Source organism: Monodelphis domestica, chromosome 5, assembly GCF_027887165.1.
Source record: "Monodelphis domestica isolate mMonDom1 chromosome 5, mMonDom1.pri, whole genome shotgun sequence".
In the NCBI taxonomy this organism is placed as follows: Eukaryota; Metazoa; Chordata; class Mammalia; order Didelphimorphia; family Didelphidae; genus Monodelphis; species Monodelphis domestica.
In genome coordinates, this window is record NC_077231.1 from 215,277,946 (window position 1) to 215,294,859 (window position 16,914).

The 16,914-nt window shown below is 45.7% G+C and overlaps 1 protein-coding gene across 1 annotated transcript; it reads left to right on the forward strand.

Moving 5' to 3' along the window:
- The first annotated feature begins 1,652 nt into the window (after positions 1-1,652).
- On the forward strand, positions 1,653-16,505 carry ADCK2 (aarF domain containing kinase 2). Its single transcript, XM_001375309.4, has 8 exons — positions 1,653-3,288; positions 4,148-4,294; positions 7,049-7,177; positions 8,078-8,173; positions 9,400-9,618; positions 10,953-11,081; positions 12,765-12,818; positions 14,701-16,505. Exons 1-8 carry the CDS (start codon positions 2,347-2,349, stop codon positions 14,851-14,853), a joined length of 1,869 nt encoding a protein of 622 aa, XP_001375346.1. The 5' UTR covers positions 1,653-2,346; the 3' UTR covers positions 14,854-16,505.
- Positions 16,506-16,914: the final 409 nt, after the last annotated feature.

The following is a 16,914-nucleotide window of genomic DNA, read 5'->3' on the forward strand; positions in this document are numbered from 1 at the left end:
GAGAAATAGTATTCCAGCTGAAAATCCCAGAAAGGGGCAGGGCAGAAAGCTCTCCCAGAGAGACAACACATTTCGGGGAGGCTACCTAGAGGCTGTGTTCTGGAAGAGACCAGATGGGAGCAGCCTAGTGAGAATGCTGAGAGCAGTTAAGTGGCTTGCCTAAAAAGTGTCTAAGGCAGGATCTAAACTCAGGTCTTCTTGACACCAAATCTAGCACTCTATCTATTATGTTCCTACCTCCATATTTTTGCAGACTGTCTCCCCAAGACTGGAACGCATTCACTCCTGAATCTCTTCTTGTTGTGGACTTTGTGACCCCATTTGGGGTTTTCTTAGCAGAGATATTGTAGTAGTTTGCCATGTCCTTCTCCAGCTCATTTTACAAATGAGGAAACTGAGGCAAACAAGGTGAAGTGACTTGCCCAAGGTCACACAGGGTCAAATCTAGTCTGAGGTCAGATTTAAACTCAGGTTTTCCTGCCTCCAGGGGCAGTGCTCAGTCTACTGAGCCACCTTGCCTGACTCTCTACCTTTCAGAATTTCTAGGTTCCTTCAAAACTCAGCCCAAATGAATTTTTGGCCCCTAAAGGAGACCTTGGCTAAATCTCCCAGATACAAACGTCTCTCCTACTTCCTCCTCCATAATTATTTTGTCCCTCTGATTGGAGGGTGAAGCTTCTTTTAAGGAGAGAGCTCAGCTTAGACATCTCAATTATCACCCTTTACTCTGCCTCAGGACTCATTTATGGAATAATCTCATCATCCTAAAGTCTCATTAACTTTAGGCTTTCACTTCATCACTAGCCACCCTCCCCTCTAGCACTGGAGGACAAGACCATGAACTTAAGGAAGATATCTCTTTTCTTTGGGTGGTTCTTCTATTCTAGGACTTATCCACTATGGCCCTGTGGCCATTTTCCTGACTCCCTCTCTCCCAACCCCTTTTCTGCTTCCATTTTTCTTCATTAGACTATAAGCTCCTCTTTTATTGGAATTTGTATCCTCAGCACTTAGTACATGGCTGGATCATACTGGGCTCTTAATATTTATCCACTATTATACATATGTATATATCATGTTCTCCAATAAAATGTAAACTTCTTGAGGGCTATTTCATTTTTGTCTTTGGATCTTCACTTCCCAGCAGAGTATTTGGCGGTTGCTACTTAATAAAAGTTTTTTTTTTTAATAATTTTAATGCCTTTGCTTGAATAAATTGGGCCTCATCTTGAATATAGTGAGGATCTCTAATTTTTTTTTTTACCCTTCTCTTCTGCCTTAGTATCTACTCCTAAGATGGGAGAGCGGCAAGGGCTAGGCAATCAGGGTTAAGTGACTTGCCTAGGGTCACGTAGCTAGAAAGTATCTGTGTTCGAATTTGAATTCGGATCGTGGAGTTCTATCCATTGTGCTATGTGGTCGCCCCCAAGCCCTTCTAAATGGTAAGATTAGTTTGCTGATATATTAAGATCTAAAATGAAATGACCGCATGAAATCTTGGCAGACTCTTGATCCCTAGGATGGATGCATTCCTCTCGGAAGTAGGTGCCCGTAGAAGTTTCCTCTTTGGCTCCCCGGCAGAAAGCCGCACAAAAAAGACCCGCACCCACTTTATAGAGGTCGCTGCCGCTTTAAGGGGGCAGGACTTTTCCATTCCCGGAAGTTTCTCCAGGCTCGCAGTAGCCTTGGGTTTCGGCTCCGTTTCCCAGGGTCCCCAGCTTTAGATCTCTGCTGTAGGGGCCGCTCTGAGCCGGGGCTGGCCATCCCAGAGGAACTCTAGAGAGAACAGGGTCAGAGGGAGCCCAGCTTGTCCTGGGGAACAAACCTCGTTTTAACTTCGGGGTCAGGGCAACTTGCTGCGGGGGAGGGAAACTGATCGGTCGGGGCTGGCTGTCAGCTGGGGGAAATGGACTAGCGTGGGCTGATGAGATCTTCCCCAGGCCCGGGAGACTCCTTCAGAAGGTGAACCGTGGGGCGACCGATGACCGCTCCCGATGCCGGCACGTCTCCTCTGACTAAGGATAGGCCGTGGCTTTCCCAGCTGGGAGTCGGCCCTTGCTGGCTAGTCCGGAGAGGGGCGGGGAGAAGGGAATCAATCAGAAGGTTTGGGCCGGCCCCCACCTAGGTAGGGAAACCAGCCGGAATCCCTGCTCCCTCGCGTGGGGTGAAGCTGACGTCCGCGGCTGGGCGGGAGAATTTGTTTCTTGACTATGGTCACTTAGAGTCGTTTCATTTCCCCGACGATAGAAGCGGCAAACAGCAGCTCCTCAGTAGCCCCAGGGAGCCGGCTTTCCCGGTAGTTGGGGAGGTAGAGAGCTGAGACTGCCCTTCGTTTGCAGGGCCGTCATGACGTCTTGGCGGTTCTCTCTCAAGACTTCCCTGTCACACCTCAGGGGCTTTGAGGTCGGGCAGAGAGCTTGTTGGCGGAGATGGCACCATGGGCAGCTTCTGTGCCCACCCAATTCCAGGATCTGCTGGCTTCTCCTGGGCACTTTACCTAAGCTCATTTTGACTTCAGAAGGGATGGGTAGGGGGTCTCCGGGAAGCTCGGGTGCCCCCCGGAATGCCCCTGACCGGGTCTCATTGGCAGCCAACATTCCTCGAGCTGGGCTCCTGAAAGACCTTTTTCTGAACTTGACCTTTGGCCTCCGAATGTGCTACCGGGCCTGTGTCCTGCTGGTCAGATTTACCCCGCTTCTGCTCTTCTACCCTCTCACCTATCCGCTGCACAGCTTCTCCCGCATCTGGCTGAAGTGGCTTTTGATGGCCACGGAATCCTCAGGCCCCACGTACATCAAACTGGGCCAGTGGGCCAGCACCAGGCGAGATCTGTTCTCCGAAGAGTTCTGCAGCCTATTTTCCCGGCTGCACGTCCGAGTGGCCCCGCACCCGTGGGATCACACTCAGGCCTTACTCCAAAAGGTGTTTGGGGAGGAGTGGGGGCAAGCCCTTCTCTTTGAGAGTCAGGAGCCCGTGGGCTCTGGCTGTGTGGCCCAAGTGTATAAAGCTTTCGTGGACACCGCCTTCCTTGACCGGGCCTGCTTCCAGAAGCTCGTGGAGGCCTCTAGGGGCACAGCCTCTTTTGAAGCCTGGGAGGTGGCGGGATTAGGGAGGCTCTTGGGATATTGTTGGAAGGAGCAAAAGCCCAAAGGGATGTTCACAGATCAAGCTTTTCTAGAAGACCTACTTCTTCCAATGTCCTACCTGACTTCAAAACAGAGCCCATCCTTTTCCTCATCTGCTCACTGTCCACCTGGGCCAAAACACCTCATCCCAGCAGCTATTAAAGTAAGTTCACTGGGGCAGCCAGAGGGCTCAGTGGATTGAGATCCAGGTCTGAAGATGGGAGGTCCTGAGTTCAAATTTGATCTCAGATACTTCCTAGCTGTCATCCTGGGCAAGTCAATTAACCCTAGCTGCCTAGCTCTTTGTGCTCTTCTACCTTGGAATCAGAATACAGTTTTGATTCTAAGATGGAAGATAAGGGTTTTTTGGGAAAAAAAGTAAGTTTATGCTTTTCTGGTGAGTCCATATCTCCTCCTCCAAAACTATTAGATAAAAAATTCCTAGATTTGGTGCCTACTCCTTACTCCATCAATCCCCTCCCTTCATTTTTGGAATTCATGCCTGCATGGCACCACCATAACTTATAGATTTAATTGGTTACTGAGAATTATAAAACATTAGAGATGTAAGAAGTTCTAGAAATCATCTGATTTAACTCTTCTAACCTGATATATAGGAAATCAAATTCCATGCAACTGAAGGTACTCATTGAACCTGCCTCCATCAGTTCTCTGAATAGGAAGATCAAAGTGTCTTCTGTAGTTTTGGAGAAGACTATTAAAAACACTAATTGAATGGACAATTGCTAAACTCCAGGGGGTACTAGAACCCAGGTTCTGCCTAGTCCCAGCCCAGAGTGTACTATCAACATTGACCAATTAAGCCTACCTATCTCAACCATAGGTCAAGGGCCCTGGAGCAGGAGATCCCTCCAGTGATAACTGTCTTTCTTTTGCCTTGGGCTGCTACCAGTCTGGTTTCCAGAGTCTTGTAAGAACTCCCCATCCTGGCGCTGGAAGTGCTGGCCTTTCACCTGCTTCTCACCGCCTTCTCTTTGGCGCTGTTGCTTTTTCTACCTTAGGTGCTGCATCCTGGGCTCCTCTCTCAAGTCCAGGTAGATTTAGTACTGATGAAGACCGGCAGTCAAATCCTTGGACTCATTCCAGGAATCAAGTGGCTCAGCTTGACTGAAATAGTAGAAGAATTTGAGAAGCTCATGGTCCAACAGGTGAGCACATGGGGCTTTGCTTGACATCCACCTTCTGCTGTAGAGCACTTAGGGGTTAAATGTAGAAGTATAAATGTAGGAGAACAGCTGTCCTAATGTCCTAATGAGTAGCAAGGGTGAGGACAGTATACTATGTGTCCCAAAGAGAGCAGCATAAAGACCAAACTCTGGCTTCTTTGTTGTTTGTTGTTTGGTTTTAAACCCTTAACCTTCTTTCATAGAATCAATACTATGTATGAAAGAATTTAAAACTCTGTTTATTTTAAGTTAATTAATCAAGAATTTGAAGTACCCCTCCATTCATATTTAGTAAGAGCCTTTTACTAGAAAAAGTTCACACCCCCAAAGACCACAAAAACCTGGGCAGTGTCAGGCAAATTGGGAGGCTGTGATTGTTCCCTGTGAAGTGGGAGAGAGAGACAGGAAGTGATGTGGAGAAACTGCTTACAAAAAGCCAGCCCAAGGACTCCTGAGAAACATTTTTAGGAGGAATTTGGCTGAAGAAGAGGCTTTTTCTGCGATTCATTCTGTGAAGCACTTTACGGAGATACATTTGGCAAGTTGGGCTGAAGAAGTATTCTGCCCTGCATAGATTCAGCATTGTGACTAGAATTGAAGGAAGAGGCTTACTGTTGGTGAGACCCTTGTTGAAGAAGCTACTGGACTTCCACTTGGAGATCTTACTTTTTTGGGGAGCCAGCTGAATTTTTTCAGATAGGAGCTCTAGGATGGTAGTCTAGGAAATATTTTCTGCTTCCCTCATACATTCCTTTTTTACTATATATATATTATTTACTTTTTTTACTATATATGCTTGTTTTTTTTACTATATATTATTTTTTTACTATATAATTTTTTTACTTTTTACTCATTTTACTATATATTAAATTAAATTATTAAGATCTACTAACAATTTTGATTTAAGAAGTTAATTTTATATATGGCGACCACAACAATTCTCTTTTTTTAACCATTATTATTTTTGTCAAACCACAATTTTTAATTATTACATTTTGCCACCCAATTTTAATTATTACATATGTATTGGTTCCAAGGCAGAAGAGCAGTAAGGGCTAGGCAATGGGGATTAAGGGACTTGCCCAGGGTCACACAGCTAGGAAGTGTCTGAGGTCAGATCTGAATTCAGGACCTACTATCTCTGGGCCTGGCTTTCAATCCATTGAACCACCCAACTGTCCTCTCTGTTCTAAATACACAGCCTTCTATCCTCCATCCTGCCTTGTGCAACCTCCAGGCAAGGCTGTCCATCCTTCTCACTTTTGCTTCAGTCCCTAGCTTCTTTCAAGGCAAAGCTCAGGTTTAGTCTCCCACAGGAGTTCTTTCTAGGGCTGAGTGGTCTCTTTCCCTCTTGAAATTGCTTTGCCTAAATTTGATTTTACTTATGTAAGATGGAAGACCTGTGTCCTAGGGACAGAGTGGCCCATGGAACATAAGAAGATAGATATCTGAGATTAGGGGAGAATGTAGTTTCCATGTTTGTGGGGAGTAGGAGGAGGACCTTGTGGGGGCTCACTGTGTCACTCTTCTGTCTCTAAGAGGGGTATTGATCTAGAATTATATCATCTTTTATGGAATCTTTTAGAATCATCAAATTTTATCAAATTATCTCCTCTCTTTAATGCTATCATCCCCTATCATAACATGAACTCCCTGAGGGTCTAGCTTAGAGACATATTGTCTTTGTATCTCTGGTATCTAGTGACAGGCCTCAGACAGAAAGCCCCCCCACCCCCCGAACTTAAGAACAAAGCACCAGAGTTCCACCTGGTAGAACAGCAAAACTCTCCGTAATCCACCTGACAGCTCCAAGATAAATGATGTATTTAACCACATCTCACATCTGACCCATTCCCTGCTCAAGAACTCTTCATTCCTGGCCTGAAAGAGCCAATGAGATTAATTCAAGATTTCCTTGTCCTCTATACCCCCAACTTTCCCCAAACCTATAAAACCCAACCCACAAATTCTCTTGGCATTGGGCTTCCTTGCTCTCCCAATAAACTGTGCTGTATCACCCTACTCTGGTCTCATTAGCCTCTGGTTGAACCCATCAGTTGGACTGACACCTAGTATAGGGCCTGGCACTTAGAAGATGGTTATTAAATGTTTATTGAGTTGAATCAGAAAACGACGAACAAATTCATGTGCTATGTTTTTTGTTTTGCTTGCTGTCACCAGAGCTAATTTCTTGAGTAGTTAAATGCAGGGCAGCTGGGTGGCACAGTGGATAAAGTGCCAGGCCTGGAGTCAGGAAGACCTCAGATGCTACAAGTCATGTGATTGTGGGCAAGTCACTTCATCCTGTTTGCCTCAATTTCCTCATCTGTAAAATGAACTCGAGAAGCAAATCACTTATCTTTGCTAAGAAAATCCCACAGGGAGTTATGAAGAATTGGACATGACTGAAATGATTGAACAACAACAAAAGCAAAATGCAAGGAAGGTAGTTTGAGGGAGTCAGGGGAGTCTTCCTGTAGGAATGAGTGTTTGAGCAGCGTTTTGAAAGATGAGGGAGAGTGCAACTTGGGCAAGGAGCATGGCTAGTGCAGTGCTAGAGACAGGACCAGAGAGAAGGCCAGTCTGGCTGCCCTGCAGCATGTGTGTGGCAGCGGGGATGGTGGGGGGTGGGGAGCAGTGTCCAATGAGACTGAGGGGCTCTAGAAGCTAAACAGAAGGCATGTGGGCCCCGTTCTTTCCTCCTACCTTCATCTCTCATCATATCTTTCTGTCCAGATTGACTTGCGGTACGAAGCCCGGAATCTAGAATGCTTCCAAAACAATTTCCTGGATGTGAAGTTTGTCAGGTTCCCAACCCCTCTGCAGCCCTTTGTCACCAGAGACGTCTTGGTGGAGACATTTGAAGTAAGAATGAAAGGATGTGATGACATAAATGAGAGAGTGAGCGGGCAGCAGTGGCTGGGGGGGAAAGGACCAATCTCATAATGAGTTTGAGTTCAGGCTCTGACATTTGTGGTCTCTGTGATCATGGGCAAATAACTCTTCTAAGTTGCTCCTTTCTCTACCCGAGAAAGGCCGCTTTCTCTTGATATAAGGAAAAGTCTCCTTAACTACTGGAGCTATTCCAAAGTGGAATGGGGTGCTTTAGAAGTTCACTTGTTGAAGGTTTTTAAGCCAAAGCTATGACTGAATACTGAGAAGAAATATGTGGTAGAGAGGATTCTTGGTCAGAGACAAGTTAGCTGAGGAGGCCTCTGAGATCTGTGGTACTCTGGGAAGTGTCTAACTTGGGACTGTTGTATTGGAGACAGTCAAGAAAGCTTGGAGCCAGCCAGGCAAGAACAGGGTTTAAATTCCACCTTTGAAACTAGCTCTCTGATCATGAACAAATCACTTAACTTTGTTAAGCCTCAGTCTTGTCATCTGCAAAACGGGCATAATACTTGTAGTACCTACTTTGCGGGGCTGTTAGAAAGATCAAATGATATAATGCTCCTAAGTTTTTGGCATTCTGGAAACCTTATGGCTATCATAAATTTTATCACTATTATTGGAAATGAGATATCTCGCCATATGCCCTATGTTGTTCTAGTTAAAGACAGAATTCTAACTGGACTGGATGGATCCAGAATTATTGGTCCTAGCCTTCACTTTCTTTACAAATATAAAAACTAATCTGAGTGAGTTGAAAGCAACCTGGATCTGTTAACTGGGAGATGAGTAGACTGAAAGGATTCAAACTTTCCCCTTTGGGTGGGAGATGGGAGCATCCGACTGACATTGTTCCTCTCTCCTTGCTTTAAGGAGAGTGTGCCTGTGTCCTATTATCAGAAGTCAGAGATTCCTACAAAGCTGAAAGGCAGAATAGCAAAGCTGGGGATAGACATGCTTCTGAAGATGGTAAGAACACCACTTTCTATTGAATGCCTTTGGGATAATGAACTAGGAAATGTGCCCTTGGTTGAGATGAAAAGGAAGTGACATCTACAGGTGAGCTCCACTTTAAGAAACTCCAGTGAACCAATGTCAAGACCCAAGGATGAGGGAATGATTTTTTCATATTACAAAAAGATCTCTCACTTCCTGGGAAGTTTCACTAGTTGACTCCTGGTGGTTTCTGTGGCCTTTCTCTTTCAACTCTTGGAATGAGGGTTACTCCACAATCTGGGCCCCCTTGTGCTCCTAGATGACCTTGCTGCCACAAAGCCAGTGTCTAATTGTTTGCCTTCCTCTTCCTACCTAGTTCCAGTGACTTCTTCTATATCCCAGAAAGCTCAGAATAATATCCCTCCTTGTATTCTAGTAGACTGCCCCTGATGTCCCCAACATCCTTTCTGCTACCATGTATACACACAAATGAAGGGACATGGTCCACGTGTAATTTCCAAGATTATAGTTAGTTGAGCACCATTAATTTGGAATATTTGAAATGGAGCCTGAATAAAATTAGTGAAAAGTCTAAAGCATGAGGTTTTTAAAAGAAGTTTCATTACTTTTAAGCACATATAATTATGAGAATAAAGTTAATAATGAGCTCACAAATTTTTAGAGGTCTTGGGTTTAAGACCTGTGCCATTTTGATGAATGGGTAAGAATCATCTTTAATTGGCATACTATCTCATCTCAACAAGTTCAATTAAGTACAGATAAAGTACTTTAACATAGTTATGGGTTAAATAGTCCCTTGTGTAATTCATAGTCTTATCTTATTTAGCTTTCACCTTTCACTTATTTTCCAGATAAAATTCAAAAGTAAGCTTCCCCTCCCCTCCCCCAAGTCCTTATCGGCATTGGGTATTTTTTTGCATGGGGTTGAGTTGCTTGGGAGTCCGGAAGGTAGGTTTAGGTCCCATCTTTAAGAGTCTGGCAGGTCACTTAATATCCCAATGCCCCAGGCAATTCTTTTAGCCACAAGGTATAGATAAAATACTAATCCAAATTCACAGTTTCATTCATCATTAGTTGCTTTATACCAATGAAATCATAGAGCTAGACCCTAAAACTGTATTTGTACATGTATCATTAATGTAGAAAATTTAGAATTGGACATAAATCTAAAAGAATTTCCCATTTGGCTGGGAGAAGGTGGTAGGATTTGCCTATTCAAGATGTGGGTCCCCTTCTAGGTGTTTGTTGACAATTTTGTCCATGCTGACCTTCACCCTGGGAACATCCTGGTCCAAGGTGCAGACTTTCTTAAGGAGAGCCAAAAAGGCCAGAAGAACCTGGTGGACACTTCTTCCCCACTGAAGCTTGTCCTCCTGGATGCAGGCATTGTGGCAGGGCTGCAGGCAACTGACCTGCAGAATTTCCGTGCAGTCTTCACAGCAGTGGCGATGGGGCAGGTGAGACTTGGAGGTGATGGAGTGGAGAAGCAGTAGGTCTAAACACTGTTTTTATTCCAAGAGTTCAGGTTTCTCAAACTCTGCCATTAAGCTTGTAATGCCTACAAATTTCTAATTTGACCCAGGGGGCACGCCTTTAAAGCATTGATGAATGCATGATAAACGCATTGATAAAAATTGATTTGGAAGGACACAATGGATAGAGTGCCAAGCCTGAGTTCAAATCCATTCTCATACCTACTAGCTCTGTGATCCTGAGCAAGTCACTTAACTGTTTGCAATATATATGTGATTTTTTTTTGGTTTACAAATTGGGTATAGGCCTTGGAAAGAAATGTGTTTGCCTACAGAAAGAAGGCCATGGGAGGAAGAGGGTAGGGTGGGAAGGAGAAGAAAAAGATTAGGCTTCCAGGGAGACTACATAAAATTTTAGAACTGTGAGTAATACTCACTTTACAGCTGAGGAAACTCAGAGGTTTGTCCAGGCGTAAGCAGGGAGGTAGTATAGTTTAGTGGAATGAGTGCCTGGCCTGAAGTTGGGAAGAAAGGAGTTTGAAAATGGCTTCAGATACTTACTAGGTGTGTAAGCCTGGGCAAGTCACTTAGTCCTGTTTGCCTCTGTTTCCTCATCTGTAAAATGAGCTGGAGAAGAGAAGGGCAAAACACTCCAGTATCTTTGCTCAGAAAACTCCAAGAGGAGTCAACACAAAGTCAGAATGAAAACAACTGACTCACCATAATTCTACACCCCACAGGCACTCCTCTGGCAATTCTACTGAAGAAACATTCTTAGAAGATCTACTGGTACAGAAATTCAGACAGCCCTGGCTAATTTTCACAGTCCACATTTGAACTCGGGTCTTCCTGACTCCAGGCCTGGTGCTCTATCCACTGTGCCACCTAGCTGCCCTAGTGAGTTAGGTTCCCCCACTTACATGCTGAGTTCCTATAATGTATCTGAGGGTATTTGGGAGACAGATGGCCTATGTATAGATGAGATAGGTGAGCTGAAATGGAATATGAGAGACTACTGGATTTGGAGTCAGGAAGACCTGGGTTAAACTCTTAACTCAGCCAATGACTAGCTCTATGACTGGAAAATTGTTTAATCTCTCTTGCCTCAGTTTCCTCATCATTCAGAGAACAGGAGGGGAAGCTGAATGGCCTCTTAAGAGTCCCTTCTGGCTCAAAACATGATTCTCCATTGGAGAGTCACTTTCCCAGGTCTTCCAGGATCCACATGAATGAGGAGGATGGGAACTGAATGAACTTCCATGTAGTGCCACCACCTTGGATGAATGGAACTTGAAAAGCTTTCTACTTGTGCTCTTCAGGGGGAAAAAGTTGCTGAGCTCATTTTGCACCATGCACGAGCTAATGAGTGCCAGGATGTGGAGAAATTCAAAGCGGAGATGGCGAAGCTAGTGGCCCAGGCCAGGAAGAACACCATCACCCTGGAAAAGGTGGGCAAGAGAGAACTCTTTCCTTAGACCTGGCCCTGACTGCCTTTCTGGGGCAGATCCCAGGGCTGGGCTGGAGGGAGAGGCCTTTCTGACCTAAAGCAGATCAATCCAATCTAAACACCTACTTTGTATAAGGCACTCTGCTGCATAAACAATCAAAAAATCCCTTCCTCAAGAAATTTGCATTCTGCAGGGGATGGGGTGGGGGATATAGTCAAATAAGAGAGATCAGAAAAATCCATGTTTTTTTTCTGCCTTAAAAATTTTCAGCCATACATAAGTTAGCCCATTAAAGCAAATGGCTCTCAAAATGCTCTTGGAGGCAGATATTGTAATGGAAAGAAATCTGGAGTCAGGACCTGGGTTCAAATTTCCCCCTGATGCTTGGGCATGAACTTTCCTAGGTCTTAGTTTCCTCATTTTTAAAATCAGGGGATTGGACTAGGTGACTTCTAGACCTATGAGCTTATATTGATAAGTCAATGAATGGTTCACTTAAATTCTGGAAGAAAATGACCACAGGTCAGGCCCTAGATAATATCCAGCTGAAAGGAGGACTAGTCTTCTCATTCTACTATTGACTTTTTCTTTTAAACTCTTACCTTCTATCTTTTTTTTTTAATATATTTTATTTGATCATTTCCAAGCATTATTCGTTAAAGATCATTTTCTTTTCCTCCCCCCCACCCCCCATATCCGACTCGTAAGTCCACTGGGCATTAGATGTTTTCTTGATTTGAACCCATTGCTTTGTTGATAGTATTTGCACTAGAGTGTTCATTTAGAGTCTGTCCTCTGTCATGTCCCCTCAACCTCTGTATTCAGGCAGTTGCTTTTCCTCGGTGTTTCCACTCCCATAGTTTATCCTTTGCTTATGAATGGTGTTTTTTTCTCCTGGATCCCTGCAAGTTGTTCAGGGACATTACACCGCCACTAATGGAGAAGTCCATCACCTTCGATTGTACCACAGTGTATCAGCCTCTGTGTACAATGTTCTCCTGGTTCTGCTCCTCTCGCTCTGCATCACTTCCTGGAGGTTGTTCCAGTCTCCATGGAACTTCTCCACTTTATTATTCCTTTTAGCACAATAGTATTCCATCACCAACATATACCACAGTTTGTTCAGCCATTCCCCAATTGATGGGCATCCCCTCGTTTTCCAGTTTTGGGCCACCACAAAGAGCGCGGCTATGAATATTTTTGTACAAGTCTTTTTGTCCATTATCTCTTTGGGGTACAGACCCAGCAGTGCTATGGCTGGGTCAAATCTTACCTTCTATCTTAAATGAGATACTCAGGATCAGTTCTAAGGCAGAAGGTGCATAAGGGCTGGGCCTTGGGGGTTAAGTGACTTGTCCAGGCTCACATAGCTAGGAAGTGCTTGAGGCCACATTTGAGCCCAGGACTTTCCCTCTCCAGGCCTGGCTCACTATCCACTGAACCACCTGGCTGCCTTCATTCTAATGATTTTTTGATGTTGTTTTGTGTGATGAGACAGGACTGGAGATGAGATGATATGTGGGGTCTTTTGCCCTGAAGAAAGAAAAGATTCTTAGACTAAAGGGTTTAAGTTCTGCCCCCTTCCCTCCTGAATAAAGTGGGATGTGGGTGTCGGTGATCTGAGCGCCCCTTGTTGTTGCCGTCACCTCCAGGCTCTGTAATGAGCTTTGCTTTTCTCTACAGCTTCAGGTGTCTAACCTGCTGTCCAGCGTCTTTAAGCTCCTGATGACCCACAAGGTGAGCAGCACGTCGGCTGGCAGGGCTTAGGGACGGGTGGTATTTAGCTTAGGTGAAAGGAAAGCCTACAAGCAATGTGCAAGTGTGTGCACAGGTAGGAGCTGCATGTGTACGAATGTGCGTGTGCACTCTCCTTCCTCCTCTGCGCCCTGCTGGACAGACGGGCTTCGGTGCAGAGGGTGACGAGAGGCAGCCCAGAGACCGGGACGGCAAATGCTCCAGCATCTCTGCCAAGAAAACCGGACACGGTGTCAGAAGACGAGCCTCAGGTCAGAAGGGCCTGGTGTGAACTGAATGACTGACCCACTGCAGCAAACACACCGTGTATGATGGGCCTGGAGTCACGGTTCAAATCCAGCCTCAGATCCTTCCTAGTTGGGTGACCTAGGGCAGGCCACTTACTCTTCTTTGTCTCCATTCCTCCCCTGTAAAATGAGCCGGAGAACCGCCAAAAACGGGGTCAGGAAGAGTGACACGGCTGAAGAACGACTCCACCACTGAACAGGCAGAGTGTATGTGTGCATGAAACGTTAGGCATGTACACACAGACATGCTCTGGCTCCATAGATGCTGCCACTTCCACGTCGGAGCTCTCCTTCTCTCAGTACGAACTCATGAGCTTTCCTTCCTTGCCCAGCCTCACTACAGGCAGGGCCCGGGAGAAGGTGCAGGCCGGGCTCGGGTGAAGGATGGTGCTTTGGATTCTGAGTTGGGAGGGATCTGGCCGTTTTCCCTCCTCCACGTGTTCCCAGAGGACCTTGGCGAGGCTGGACACAGTTCTGGACCTAGACAGGGCGGCCTTTCCCACGTGGCTGTCCTGGCTCATTGTTGGGCTTTGACCATTTGGAGAGTCAGTAGGCAGCGGGGAAGTGGCTGAGCACACTGAGACGGTAATGCCGCTGGGTCCTGCCTGGGAGAGCCGGTCCGAGAGCTCTGACGGGGTTCTTTGGGCTTCCTGCCTGCCTCTGCATTTTCTCGGTGTGATGAATCAGACTCCTGGGCAGCATCCACTGGTCATTTTCCACTTAAACCTCCCAGGGCAGACAGGCTCTGCAAAAACTACCTTGTCCCACAGCCTTTGCCTTTCCCCGATGGACTCTTCCTAGCCAATTCTCTTCCCCCCAGTCCTCTGCTATACATGCATAGCCCAGTGTACAAATCTGCAGCTCTCTCTGGTTCTGCTTTTGTTCTTAAAAAAAAAATTATTCTGAACTTAAAAAAAAAATTTTTTTAAACCCTTACCTTCCGTCTTGGAGTCAATACTGTGTATTGGCTCCAAGGCAGAAGAGTGGAAAAGGGTTAGGCAAAGGGGGTCAAATGACTTGTCCAGGTCACACAGCTGGGAAGTATCTGAGGTCAAATTTGAACCCAGGACCTCCCATCTCTAGGTCTGGCTCTCAATCCACTGAGCTACCCAGCTGCCCCATTTATTCTGAACTTAACAAACACCAGATATGATAAGGACTTCTATACATACACAGTAGAAACAATGGCGAGGATTTTCTGGAAGCTGCAGGTCACTATTATGGAGCATTTGCTTTGCCTTTCCAGTATGTCATGAATTCACCTGAAAACTTTCAAAGCTGTCCAACTTGTCTGTGATTCCTTCTGGCCTTTCTTTAGTTCTCTTCTGGGCAATGAAAAAAAAATCCTTCCATGACCGTCTTTTCTTTCTTTTTTGAGAGAAATTAATTCCTTCACTGCCTCTACTTTCTACCCTCTCCTTTGAAAAAAGAAAACTTGTCTCTCTCTGTATTCAGGTAGCTTTGCACTGCTGGGGAGGAGGGAGCGATTGCATGTGCTGAGTGGGGGGAGACTGCCAGACGCCCTGATGGGTGCCAGAGACCTCACGAGCCTCCTCTGACTCTGCTTGCCGTTGCAGGTCAAGCTCGAGAGTAACTTTGCCTCCATCATCTTCGCCATCATGGTGCTTGAGGGGCTCGGCCGCTCACTGGATCCCAAACTGGATATCTTGGAGGCAGCCAAACCCTTCCTCATAAAGAGCTCACCGCTTCCTGTGTGGCTGCAGTGGTAGGGCAGGGGGGCACCTGAGCCTCCCCGAAGGACAAAAGATGCAGAGCTGGCCCATCCTTCTGGTTCTGATGGATGCCAAGAAGGCAATGCTCGACTCTGAGACAGAGGACGTGGCCTGAATACCATCAGCCAGAGCCCTGCTGCTGCTGAGGAGGCCAGCAGAGAAGGGAAGGATCCTCGCCTTTACCCCACCTTCCCCCCCAACCCCCACACGCACTCCTAGGCCTGGGCTCAAGGTCCATGGCAGCTACATGGAAAAGCAAAGTCCTAGACTGGGCCTCAGGAGGGACTGGAGTACGAATCCTACCTCAGACCTGGCTGACCCTGTGCCATTTACTTCCCCCTTGGCCTCAGTTCTCTCATCTGCAAAATAGGGATAACTGTATCTACCTCACAGGGGTGTTGTGAGGATCAAATGAGTTCAAACCTAAAAAGGTATCTGCCTCCCTGCTAATCAGCTGTAACCATTATGTTATTTCCTGAGTAGGGGTGCCCTTGTCAGAGACCACTTGTTTAGCCTTGAGGCTAGGCTCCTCCCTGGGGCTCAGAGAGCTGCCCTTGAAGCCAGGACCACCTGGAGGAAGTCTCCACCTGCTTTGGGGCCTGAAGTTGAGATGACCTCAACACATCCTAGCTGGGCCACCCTGGGCCAGTCACTTCTCCCGCCTGCTTGCCTCAACTGTAAATGGGGGCAATAAGATCACCTACCTCACAGGATTGTTGGGGAAATCCAATGAGATGTTTGCAAAGTAGCATGGTGTCTGGCACATAGAATAATTTTTTAAAAATCCTTACTTTCTGTTAGTAAGACAGAAGGGCAAGAGCTAGACAAACAGGTCAAATGCCTTGCCCAGGTCACCCTGCTAGGGGCCAAATTTGAACCCGTGTCTTCCCAACTCCAGATACTATATCCACTGTGCTGCCTGGCTGCCTCTATAATAAATTAAAGTATCCTTTTCTTCCAATGGCCCCATACTCTGCCTGCTCTTAAAGAAGATAAAACAGGAATGAAGAGAAGCCAAGGTTGTTTGGGCTTGTTGAGAATTCATCTTTGGCACCTGTGAGCCTGTAAGCTCTGGGAAGGCAGGACTGGAATGACCTAAATTTGTATCACTTTCATTGCAATGGCTAATTTCAGTCCCAAAGTACAGGTTGTGGAATGAACTTTCCCCACTCTGGGTGAGAGAGCTGGGAGACCATGAGAATAGTCATGCATATTTAGACAAATGCTGCTTTTTTTTACTTGGCTATTTTTCCTTGTTACAAAGCATGTATGTGACTGTAGGAGTAGGAGCTTTTGGGATATGACCTTGATTCTGGTTTAAAAAAACAGAAGTCTAAAAAAAGCTTTAAATTGTAACTCCCATTACCTAGCATGGTGCTTTCTGAATAGCAGGGACTTAATAAGGGCCTTGTTGATGAACTGTATAATTGCATAACGCCATATTGGTTCAACTATGGGCCATGCCTATTGCCCTACCCGCATTCCACTCGATGGATGGTTTGTACAAAACCGTCATTAGTCTATTAGATGTTCTTCCCAAGAGAACAATTAAGTTGACAAAGATGAAGTGAACGATGATAGTAATGCAGAAAACATCTTTATCTGAATGAAAAAAAGTGTAAAATAAACATTTATAGTAAACATTTTTATATGGTAATGGCAGATAATAATTTTTCCATTTTGTTTTGAATACCCTTTCCTCTTCCAGAGCCCAGGTACTGTGGTCTGTCCTAGGGATTAAACCCCGCCCCCCCACCCCTCTAAGCCATCCACCCTTCCATTAAATCCTTGTCATTTCTAGGATTTCTTTCCATTTGCCCTGCACAAGAACCTTATGTGTTTTCTCTCTCAATATTATGAGCTTCTGGAAAGCAGGGACATCTCAATTTTCCTGTTTGCATCCACCATTGTTTAGTACAGTGCTTGGCACAAAAGCCCTTAACAAATGATTATTCACTCATCCATTCAATTAATGAATACACTGTTTGGTCCCAGGCATGCCCAGTCATCCCTGGCCTCTCTGCCTTGAAGGGAGGTATATTTTAATTACCTGCTCAA

What these genes read in the sequence shown, in the direction of transcription:
- ADCK2 (XM_001375309.4), top strand. Translation starts at nt 2,347, where the DNA reads ATGACGTCTTGGCGGTTCTCTCTCAAGACTTCCCTGTCACACCTCAGG. An exon ending in TCTTGGTGGAGACATTTGAA is followed by an intron (nt 7,178 to 8,077) that starts GTAAGAATGAAA and finishes CCTTGCTTTAAG; the next exon opens with GAGAGTGTGCCTGTGTCCTA. An exon ending in CAGCAGTGGCGATGGGGCAG is followed by an intron (nt 9,619 to 10,952) that starts GTGAGACTTGGA and finishes TGTGCTCTTCAG; the next exon opens with GGGGAAAAAGTTGCTGAGCT.